We start from the raw sequence: 12,209 nt of genomic DNA, 5'->3' as shown, positions 1-12,209 counted from the left end.
CTAACAACCTAAGAGAGGTGAAAAGGTCCAGTTTCTGAAAAGACAGACCCTAGACTACTAAGTAACCACACGTCTTTCATCCGAGCAGATTCCATAGACAAGCTGCCCAGCCAAATCAAATGGGAATTAAAGGGATTCTGTGTGGCTGGTACAGAAAGTGTCTCTGAAGCACAAAGGCCACTTTAGTCACAGGAAACTGCCAGAGGGTGACTTATTTGATGGAAAAGAAAACAAACAGACAGAACAGTTGGTGTATTTTTGAGGCAATATTAAATCTAATAAACATGACACCAATAGTATTGACTTAAATCAGGCTGGGCAAATTGGAGAATTCAACAGCTCATCTTCCGACTAGTAGCCTTTATCTTTATCTCAGAGGCAGCCTTGACAGGCGAGAACAGAGTCCAAAACATGTCCTTCTCTGACTTCTGCCAGGTGTGTGCCGTCCCTGGCCTCAGCTCCCAGAGTGGGGATAATTAGAACGTCACTTCTGCCAGCTTTGGTTTTCTGGGTCACTGACTTCAGACTCCATCAAAATAGGAGTGTTGTACTGAAATAAATTCGTTTCCTCTTCCTCAGCCAGGCCCCTTACTTCCTGGGAGCTCCCGTACAAGATAGACAGTGTGGAGAGAGGTCCAGAGTGGGGCCACGTGGTGGGGGAAGCAGCCACAGCACATGCGCAACAGCTCCCTGCTCTTCCTCTCAGTGGCAGGGCACTGACATGCAAAGGCCTCAGACAGACGTGCTGAGATGCACATCACAGCAAACTGTTCTGGGAGCTGTTAAAGCTGGTGTTTAATGTTTATCCAATGGCCTCAGCCTGAAAGGCTCTGTAGAACATGCATAACACAAGCTCAGCTTTATACTCCATTAGCGTTCAAATTCCTAGCTGCCCAGAGGCATGTGGTACTGACCCGAGAAGGCCAGACTTTGTGGAGCTGAGGGCACGTAGAGACAGGGATGGGAGGAGGCTGCCGGGTATTTGGGAGAGACACTCAGAGACCCGGGGCAAAGAGCCTCAAAATGGTGCAAGAGGGGAGGTCAAAGACAACCTTTATCTTCTTCACAGCATCACCAGTTGCCTTCAGTTAAGAGACAGTCAGAGGGAGGGCCTTATCTCAGACTGGCCTCTGTTCACTTCATTACTGAGTGGAAGGCCTCTTCCAACCAGGGAAATAGTGGGCCTCAGAATGTGATCACCATCCATCTCTTATTTTCAAACTTTCAGATTCAGCAAGAAAAACAGAGTTTTCCTCGGGCAAAGGCCAGGCAAAAGGAAGAGCAGCTGTGTTACTGTTACTATCCTGGTCAGGAATGGAGCAGATTCTTCTGTCTTTGTCTAGCTTATGGGAAGAGAAATAAAGTTCAGAATAAGCGAGTGGTGGAGTAGAGTGAGCATGTAACACAGTTCTCTGAGAAGTTCCCAGTGATGAATAGTAGCTGTTGAGGAATGTCACAGTAGGCATTGGGCTAAGTCCTGTGTCGAGAAAGGAACTACAGTAGGTTCGTGTTTGCTTGGCTTGTGTGTCCCCAGTGCCCAAGACACCCGGCACAGCGCTTGGCACAGGTACAGCAGACACACACACACACACACACACACACACACACACACACACACCAGCCCTTTTGCTTCTAACTCCTTAACATGTCTTAAATTCGTCTACTTCTCTCCATCCTCAGTGTTGTCATCCTAATTCAGCTTATCGTCATCCTTCATCTGGATCACTGTGGGGACCTCCTAACCATTGACCTACCTCCCATCTCACCTCTTCCTCCAACAGGGTCTCAACAGCAGACAACGTGATGCCTCTAGAACCCAAGTTTGACTATGTCACATCCCTACTTAAAGCCCTTCAGCAGCTTCCCTCAGCCATCACAATAAAGCTGGCCAAGTGCATCCCTCCACTACCTCGTGTATGAGTCCGCTAGGGCTACCTTAACAAAACACCACAGACTGGGTGGCTTTAACAAGAGAAACTGATATTCTCATAGTTCTGGAGGCATGAAGTTCAATATCAAGGCGTCGGCAGGTTTGGTGTATCCTAACACCTGTCTCCTTGGCTTGCAGACGATCACCTTCTTACTGTGTCCTCACATGAGCTTTTCTCTATGTGTACATATTCCTGGTGTCTCCTTGTAAGGACATGAAAGCCCCATCCCTATGACCTCATTTAACTTTTATTCCCTCTTTAAAGGCCCTATCTCCAAATACAGTCACATTAGCTGTTAGGACTTCAATATGTGAATTTAGGGGGACAGAATTCTGTCTGTAATATCTAGCCACTGTCTTCCTCCTGATTCTGACCAACCGCCTCTCCCATCACTCAGCCTATAGCAGCCTTACTGAATTGTTTGTAGTAACTGGATTGGCCATGCTGGCTATAGTATCTGAACCTTCATTCATGCTGTTCCCTCTACCTGGATTGTCCTCAACTCTGCTCCCTGCCATTTCCATGCCATTCCTCTCCTACTGGTCACTGCAGACCCTGTATAGGCATCACGTCTGGAAATATCCAGCCTTCTGCCTCCTCATCTGGGTAAAGTGCTCTCATATGCTCTTTACTGCCTCCTTCTCATGACATGGAGAGTAATTGCCTAATGGCTGTCCACGGGCTCTTCTAGACCGATAGCTGTCTGAGGGCAGAGGCTATGTCATGGTGATCTTTTGAATCCCCAAAGCCTAGCACAAAGCTTAGCACAGAGACAGTACTCAGCACACATTCTATGAAGGAACAAACCAACCTGTTTCTTTGCTGAGGAAAGGAGGATGTGAAGTGAACCAAGTCAAGCCAGATGAACAGTGCATTACAACTTAGGACTCCAAATCACCAGCTGATGACCTGTACTGAGTATTCCACAAGATGGAGCCTAGGTCTGTGCTGATAGAAGGTCCTGTCCCAAAAGGGTGCTGATAGAACAAAATGGGGTTTCTCTAGCACTCTGTTGTCCAGACGCATCTGTGACGTTGCTCTTACGTGCATCGACAGGGCAGCAAGAGAGGTTTGCACCTCACAGTGACACTGAAGCCCTGGAGTAGTGGTCCTCAAACTTTATGGGGCTTCAGAATCACATAGAGAGCTTGTTAAAACACGGATGGCTAGGCTCCTACCCCAGACTTTCTGATTCACTAGGTCTAGGTTAGGGCCTGAGAATGTGTATTTCTAACCAGTTCCCAGGTAATGCTGTTGTAGTTGATCCAGAGACCACACTCTGAAAAGGAGCCTTCTGGAATTATAGGGGGAAAAAATTCACATTTTGTTGGAAATGGCATAAATGGTAAAACTGTTTGCCGGAACATTTAATCAACTATCCCTCCCAACTTTGCCAGGCAACACCAACGTTGCTGAAATTCACGAGACGGTCGTTGCTGAAATTCACGAGACGGTCGGGGAACAAATAAGCCAATGTTTCTTTCAAGGTAAAACTTCCCCTGGAAAGATACTGTAACCTAATGGTGTGTGTTCTGTTCTTTTTGCAGGTGCGATTAGAGTGGCCAACAGACCTTGCAGTCAATCCCATGGACAATTCATTGTATGTCTTAGATAACAACATTGTGCTGCAAATTTCTGAGAACAGGCGTGTGCGGATCATTGCAGGGCGCCCCATTCACTGCCAGGTGCCAGGCATCGATCATTTCTTGGTCAGCAAGGTGGCAATTCACTCCACTCTGGAGTCGGCTAGGGCCATCAGTGTCTCCCACAGCGGGCTGCTCTTCATAGCTGAAACAGATGAGAGAAAAGTAAACCGCATTCAGCAAGTTACCACCAATGGGGAGATCTCCGTCATGGCTGGTGCCCCCACTGACTGTGACTGCAAAATTGATCCCAACTGTGACTGTTTTTCAGGTATGACCTTTTTAGCAATTCACCAGCTCCCCCTCTCTGTTTTCAAAAGAAAAATGTGCATGAGAAAAGTCAAAAGAAGAACAAAAGTGCTCCTTGTGAACATTGATATGAGGCAGTGGAGAAACCAATGGGTTGGGGGTCAGACATTCTAATATCTGGTCCTTGCTCTGCAACAGGCTCACTCAGTGACCCTGGGAAAGCCACAAAACCTCTTCATGACTCACTTCATCTGCTAAGTAGAGCTATCACTTGTCTCAGTTATATCACCTTACTGTTTTGAGGATAAACTGGTATGATAAAACTTTTGATACTCTAAGAAATTAAGACCACTATACAAATGTAACATCATGATATTATTCATTCTTTGGAGAAAGTGAAGCTAAGTAAAACCTACATTTACTGATTTAACTAAGGAAAAGAACTGCTTCCCTTAAGTGACTGGTTGCCAGATCAACAGTGTGTGCTATTTGAAACCCAAAGGGACTAAAAGCAGACTGTTTGGGGGATACATGAGCAAAATTAAATCCCACAGTGCAGGGGTCTCAGGACATCATTCTACTACTTACATTGTGTTTTTTAAAATCCAAAACTTTCTCTGTAACCAAGACTGCCCTTTACTTCCAATTGAAATGGAGGGTGGGGAGAGCCTTTTCTCCAAAACATGGAGCAGATATTCCAGATAGTAAACAGTCCTGTAAATGTCAATAGATACATTTATTGCTGGGACGTGGAAATCCCCCCATGCTACATGCAGCTTTATTAAACTGCTCATCCGGCCCCGAATGATTCTCTTAATCTTTGCCTTTCCTTGTGACAGTGGAATCCAGAGTGAGCAACTTGGTCAGTGCAACTTTTGGTCGATATTTCCAGTGTTTTCATGGACAATTAGTTTTATAGCTCTTTTGCTAATTGATATCTTTCATTCAAGGCAAAACTGGAATGTTTATTCCAGTTATCAAATTTGATATTCTGAATCATTGTCACACACTTATAGACTTAGTGTACTTTGACAATGTGACAATGGGAACTAACAGAAGAGAGGTCCTCTTGGCACAGTAGGATTGGAAAGCCCTGAGATAGATCCTATAAGCATGGACAGACATAAGTCTCATGGATTTCCAGCCAGATTTTGGGTGGCTGTCGTTATTTGCTGGTTTTATATCTTGCAATACAATAGATATGGAACAGCAGGATTGAGGATTTCACAGAATTGGTGTTAACTGAGATAATTGTGTCTTACGGTTCGTCTTCAGCAGTTCTGAACAAAGAATTGTGAATAATGGATTTCAAATTTCCAACTAGGGCATGCGGAGAATGTTGGTTCACTAATTGTTCCCTGTACAATGATTGTTGATGCACAGCAATTTCCGTGTATGGTATGTTTATATAAATGCTTGTGGTGACAACTATTAAAATCAGGGTCTTTCTCCCACAGGTGATGGTGGCTATGCCAAAGATGCAAAGATGAAAGCCCCTTCCTCCTTAGCAGTGTCACCTGATGGCACCCTCTACGTGGCAGACCTTGGGAATGTTCGAATTCGTACCATTAGCAGGAACCAAGCCCACCTGAATGACATGAACCTTTATGAGATTGCCTCACCTGCTGATCAGGAACTCTACCAGTTCACCGTCAATGGAACCCACCTACACACCTTGAACTTGATAACAAGGGACTATGTGTATAATTTCACCTATAATGCCGAAGGTGACTTGGGTGCAATTACCAGCAGCAATGGCAATTCTGTGCACATTCGCCGTGATGCAGGCGGGATGCCCCTCTGGCTTGTGGTGCCTGGTGGGCAGGTGTACTGGCTGACCATAAGCAGCAATGGGGTCCTGAAGAGAGTGTCAGCCCAAGGCTACAATCTGGCCCTGATGACCTACCCAGGAAACACAGGGCTTCTGGCTACCAAAAGTAATGAAAATGGATGGACAACCGTTTATGAGTAAGTTTCTAATTCTCAGCATAGGCTTTGTTAGGTTTCTTTTTTTTTAATTGAATACTGTCAGCTACAGTGTGTCAATTTCTGGTGTGCAGCACAATATCCCAGTCATGCATATGCATACATATATTTGTTTTCATATTTTTTTCATTAAAAGTTATTGGCTTTGTTAGGTTTTCATTTGAAATTGTATTACCGTGGGAGAATGACTTAGTAACTGCTGGGTGTCATACGCTATTTCCTCCTAACAATCCCAATACAAAAATTAAAAATTGAGGAGAAAAATTTTAACCAGCTCCTAGGGTTCAGACCCATTCTCCAGAGCAGTTCTGCAGGGCATAATAAAAACATAGGCTGAATGAAGAATCCAGGATGGTGCTGTGAGAGAGAGGAGTGAGGCAGAAGTCCATGTACTCGAGAAAATTACAGCATGGCTGGGAAAACAAGGTAAAATTTCATTTGAATAACAAAACTAAAGAATAGTTCAAAAGCAGCAAAGAAGCAGTGTAGTTTAACTAGCATTTATTGATCTCCATGGGGTTTAATGAATGAATATACGTGGGCACGGCCCAGCCCAGCCCAACTCAGTGTAGTTGCTGTGAGAGGTAAGAACAAGTGGAGCACGGAAAGCAAGTGGGAATCGATGTGGGGCAAATGCTGAACAGGAGAGGCTGCTCTCCATTGGCTGCTCTGGGGAAATGTGAAGCCAAAAGCTCCAGTCCGGTCTTGGGCTCCCCCGGTGTCCCTGCACAAGGCAAAGAATCCGGCACATTTTGGTATTCATAGACCGGATCTGTGAGAACTGTGTTTAACTGGGAATTAACACAAGGTGTGTCTGATGGCAAGCCACTGGCAGTTGTCCTGACCACTATCCTTGCCCTTTAAGGCCGGACAACGTTGTTTGCAAGTCCACCCATTTAGAAAGCTAGTTGGCGAGCACTCGGCAGGCATCTTCCCCACAAAGGGAATTGCTGAGTTAAAAATGTACCTGAATTAACCAGTTTACCGAGTGAAGTAAACCCCATGGAACTGAACCCAGAGCCCTAGATGGCATTAAAGTTGAGAAACGAGAGACGCGAAGATATTAAATACAAGGAGTTCCAAGTGCAACTCTTCCGTGAGGATGCAGGGAATATGAAGAGGGTATGTGCAGTCCCGCAGAAGCCTCCTGAGGAAAGGGACAAAGCAATCGGCCTTCAAGTTTTGGATCATTTCCCAAAGAAATGCCACTTATACAAAAGAGCTGGACAGCTATTTTCGTTTCACTTAGAAAAATGTGTTCAGTTGTTTCTGTTGCTGGTCTTCCTCTATGTTTTGAAAAATTTCGCTTACATCTTAATGAGAGTAAGAAAAGCTAGCGTTCACTGATGCTTTATTATGCCCAGGTACTGGGCTAGGTGATTTACAGAAATCGTTTTGTTTGCTCCCCAAAATAACAACATGAGATTTGGTGCTCCTAGTATGCCTATTTTATGGATGAGGAAACTGAGGCACAGAATGGTTAACTTGTCCTGATGCACACAGACGTCTAAGATTCAAACTCCAAAAGTCTAACTCAAGAGCCCGCATTTTGAAATACACTACCCTTAGGAAAGATAAAAGTTCTCATGAGAATATCTTTTTGTAAAAATTCATGCAAGCTCACACTGCAGCTGAAATTAGACAAACAGCTATTTTGAAAGCTGATGGTTGAATTCAGTCAAGCAATAAGAACTGGCTGAATTATGAACTCATTTCAAAACAGCCAGTTCAACCATTTATTTCTTTACCAAATCATCACATTGTACACTTCAAATATATGCCATTTTATTTGTCAATTATACCTCAATGAAGCTACAGAAGAAAAAAAAACACAAAGTAACCAGTTCAACCAAATACGAATTGATTTATTTATTTAACAAATGTTTGCTAAGCACCTACTGTATGCCAGGCAGTGTTCTGGTGCTGGGGATACAGCCACGAACAAGACAGATATAAATCCCTACCTTTGTAGCACTTACTGTCCTGGAGGAGAACTTCCCATGGTGATAAGTTCTGTGGAGAAGAGAAAGCAGGGTGAGGGGATGAAGGTTGTGGAGCAGAAGGGAGTTTTATTTCAGGCTGACGAATCAGGAAATGCCTCACTAAGAAGGTGAGTTTTGAGTAAATGCCTATAGGAGGTGAGGGAGTGAACCATATGGGTATCTGGGGGATACAGGGGGAAAACATTCCAAGCAGCATGAACAGCAAGCGCAAAGGCCCTGCAGCAGGAACAAACCTGATGTGCTCAAGGACTAGTAAGGCAGCCACTGTGACTAGAGTGGAGCAAGCAAGAGTGGTGGGGAGAAGAAATCAATCAGTCAAGTGGCCAGGGCTGCTTCATGTGGGCCTTGCAGTCCTCCATAAGGACTCTTACTCTGAGTAAAAAGTGGAGGCACTGAAGAACTTTGAGTAAAGGAGTGGCAGAATCTGACTTACACGTTAAAAGAATCTCTCCTTCTTGAAAACAGACTGGTGGAAGCAGAGGAACCTGATGTGGGGGAGAGGCTATTGCGATAATCCAGGCAAAATGCTACTTGGACCAGGGAGTGAGGGCAGTAAGAAGTGGTCGTATCCGAAACATATTTTGACAATAGGTCTGTCAGGACTACCTGACAGATGGGATGTGGGGTGTGAGAAAAAAAAGAGTCAGAAATTCTAAGTTCTGAGTTTTTGGCCTGAGCAATGGGTGTTGGGCTTTCCATTTATCAGGTTGGGGAAGACTGTGCAAGGAGTACATTATACTGGGTGGGAGCTCGGTGTTGGATGTGATCAGTGTGGACATCCAAGGTAAAATATCCAGTAGGCAATTGGATATATGAGTTTAGAATCGAGGGGAGAGGTTGGGGATTTGAAATTTGGAGATCCAAAGTTGGCATCCACCAGTGTTTTGATTAAACTTAAAGCCATGAGATCTTCATGAAAAAGTGAATGTAGACAAGGAAGAAAGGCAATCTGATGACAGAACCTGGAGCACTCCAACGTTTAGAGTTGAGGATATGGAGAGGAACCTGCAGAAGAAACTGAGAAAGAAATTCCAGTGAAGCAGGAAGAAAACCATAAGAGTGGGATATCTTGGAAGCAAAGTCAGACAGGTGATTCAAGGAGGAAGGCGTGATCAGCAGTGTCAAATACTCCTGATAAGTCAAGTGAGCTAAGGACTGAGAAGTGACCATTCCATCTAGCACTGTTTACCTTGACAAGAGCAGGTGCTGTGGCACACTTGGGGACAGAGCTTTAGCAGAGCAGGTTTAAGAGAGAATGGACACACACGTGTTCATAGAAGCACGATTCATAATAGCTAAGAAGTGTAAAGAACCGTGTCCATCAAGTCATGAATGGCCAAACAGAATGCGGTATAGCCATACCCTGTAATGTTATTCAGCCATAAAAAGGAATGAAGTTCTGTTACATGCCACAGCCTGGGTGAACCTCAGAAACATTGTGCTAACTGAAAGAAGCCAGACACAAAAGGACAAATGTTATATATATTTATATAAAATGTCCAGAAAGGGCAAATCCATAGAGACGAAGCAGATTAGAGGTTGCCAAGAACTAGGGCGAGGAGTGAATGGGAAGTGACTGCTGATGAATATGGGGCCCATTTGGGGAGTGATGGAAATGTTCTGGAAATGGTGCTGATAGTGGCACTCATTTTGAATGTACTGAAAGCCACTGAATTGTGTCTTGTGTGCTTTTAAATGGTGACTTTTATCGTAGGTTAATTATGTTTGAATAATAATAGTAATAATGATAGTAAAAAGAGGGTGACTGGGAGGAGAGAGTTTGGAGACAGGGAGTAAAGAACTCTTCTGAAGCACCTTGCTGTAACGAGGAGCAAAGGGGGAACAGAGTCAACAGAGGGATGTTTTTAAAATGAGAGAAGTAACAACAGTATCTTTGTATGCTGATGAAAATGATCCGAAACAGAGGACAAAACTGACAATGCCAGATAGAGAAGAGAATGTTGTCAGATAGAGTTTGAGCCCGGCTTCCACAGCGCACAGTGATACAGGCACCACGTGGCTAGCAGGATACTTACAGTGAGTGGAGCCTCAGCCTGTTACCAGGACTTGGCTGGCAGCAAGTGAAAAGGTAGCAACTTACACCATTGTTGTTGGGTAACCAGTCTGGAGGCATCAAGAGAAGGGAAGCATAGGCATTCATATGAAATCTGATGTCCACAAAGAGACATTAGAGGTTATCTTACAAATGAGGAAAGTGAGGCCCAGAGTAGGCAAGTAACTTGCCCATTCGCATTGCTAGTTGGCTGGGTCTTTGAGCTTCTAGCCCTCTTTCCACTACTATCCAATTGCCTTCCAGGAAAAGGAAGAGGAATTGCAAGAGTGGGGGCGCTGTAACAGCGACCATGGGAAGTCCAGGGAGCTGGGAGATTTCCCTGCAGCACAGGACAGGAAGGGTATGGCAGAGCCAGGGAACAGAAAGGGAGGCCGAGAATCCATTTCTTCCTTCTCCCGCCTTCTCAGCTGCCGCCGGAATTCTGCTGAAGCCCTCCTGGCTAATTAGCGTGTATGGGGAAGAGAAGGTTCCTCTTCCTCCTGAATCCGTGCATTCTGTCCCCAGCGGGACACTGCCCCTGTCCCTTCTGGCCTGGTCACAGAGGAATGAGCAGTTCCCCCACCTTCAAAACAGAACTCATTCTCGCCACAGTCTTCTCTGTACCAGCTCTGACTTCTTTCACTCATATTTTCTGACACGTTAGCCACTTCTGAGCACTCTGTCCAGTTTTCCCTTGTTCTTCTGAAGCTGGGGAACACAGACTGGGACCTTTTCTTTCAGGCAGGGTGAGAGCCGTGCTGGGCTCAGGAGAAGGTGGCTGGGCCACTGTTACCAGGCCCTCCTAGAGGAATTCAAGCATTGCTCTGAGGTGACAGGGAGGCTGCTTTCTGTTGCCCGAGAGGACAAATCATTTGCTAAGGTGGACATCAAATTTCTGTTCTGAGATGAGCAATGGAAAAAGAGAAACAAAAGCCAAACTTGGCAGGATGGAGGCAGCTGCGTAGAGGTAGCTAAGCCAGTAATCCATTCAACTTGTGATCATCCCCAGCGACGGAGAGGAGAAATGACACAGGTGACCCTGAACAGTGTGCACAATCCAGATGAGATTTTAAAATGCATCTTGTTCAGTGGTGGTATGTGGGCTTGTCTTGTGTAGTGTGATGTTGTTTAAATAGTTCATTGATTTTCATAATTCCGTTTGACTTGGACCACAATCAAAATTGCACTCCCCAAGTATTAATACTTGATGCTTGACTGCCCCTAAGTGTCCTGAGTGTCAGGGGAAAAGCTGACCAGGAGGTGACTGTCAAGGCAGGAATACTGGCGGACCGAGGCAGGAGTTCTGGCCCGAGGAGCTGGCGGGCTCCTAATTGCCATGACCCTGCCCCGGTTGAGGTCCGAGGGAGGGGCCGGCAACCCACACAGCAGGCCAGCCTTCTTTGCCCCGCAGGCTGCAAGAAGAGCCAGGGTGCCCTTGCTTGTTTCCCAAGCATTTCCCTGGCAAAGGCTTCTCCTACACTCAACTGAAAAGGTCCCAGACTGAGGCCAAAGTGTCAGTGTTGTCACTGCTGCCGGTGCAGGCTGAGCTGACAGTTCCTCAGGCCCTTGACCTTTGTGGAAGCCCTCCGCTGGAAGGGGCCTGTGCATTTACATGATCTCTCGATCCCTGCTTTTCTGTATTCTCTCTGCCTCAGGACTTTGTTCGCACATTCCCCACCCCTGCCCCCACCCTCAAAAAACGCCATTCGCTGACAACTTGGAAAAGCCCTCATGATAGCTCTGAGTGCCTTTCTAGGGTGTTTTATAAAGGCTGTCTTATGTAAGATGGCTAACGAGAGGTTCTCCGTCCTCTCTAATAAGATTAGCTGGGGGTGGGGGTGGGGGTGGGGCAAGGTAAACAAGCCAGGTCTCTGGGTGAGATATTTGCCTAGGCAGAGGATGTGAGTCCCATGTAGAACTGCTTATGTCAATGAACAGTCAGTCTGAACACATCAAAATATTTCCAGTGCTTTCCAGAGTAGGAGCGAAGTAAAACACCATGCAGTCCAGCCCCCTGCCTCCAGGCAGGCGGAGGATTTCAATTAAGCAAGAAGAACAAGGAATTGCCAACAGTTCCTTCGGGTCTCCAGTCAGACTCGACACCTTTGCTCAGTCACCTCCCATTGTGCTTTATTTTATGCCCTTGATAGGGATCAAGAATGGGCAGATAGAACTGTCGTGGATCCTGCTGGGGAGAAGGAACTACCATAGAGACAGGGAGTGAACGGAAGGAAGAGGCTGCTGGCAGAACAAGCTTTGACAACCTGGTAGGGAAGATTAGGAGCACTGCACAACACCATCGTGTCATCTAAGCCTGGCTTCCCCACCATGAGGATGGCTCTGT

General features: G+C 45.7%; 1 protein-coding gene across 1 annotated transcript in view; it reads left to right on the top strand.

The window, feature by feature from the left end:
* The window catches only part of TENM1 (teneurin transmembrane protein 1), a 706,272-nt gene that overhangs the window by 660,520 nt on the left and 33,543 nt on the right, over positions 1–12,209 (top strand). The window contains exons 27-28 of the mRNA XM_072956695.1: positions 3,479–3,845; positions 5,281–5,791. Of these exons, the coding sequence (XP_072812796.1) occupies positions 3,479–3,845; positions 5,281–5,791 (878 nt within the window). The remainder of the gene's footprint in view (positions 1–3,478; positions 3,846–5,280; positions 5,792–12,209) is intronic.

The sequence above is a fragment of the Vicugna pacos genome, chromosome X (assembly GCF_048564905.1).
Source record: "Vicugna pacos chromosome X, VicPac4, whole genome shotgun sequence".
In the NCBI taxonomy this organism is placed as follows: domain Eukaryota; kingdom Metazoa; phylum Chordata; class Mammalia; order Artiodactyla; family Camelidae; genus Vicugna; species Vicugna pacos.
Note: the sequence above shows the minus strand (reverse complement) of the source record. Positions and strands in the feature narration are given on the sequence as shown.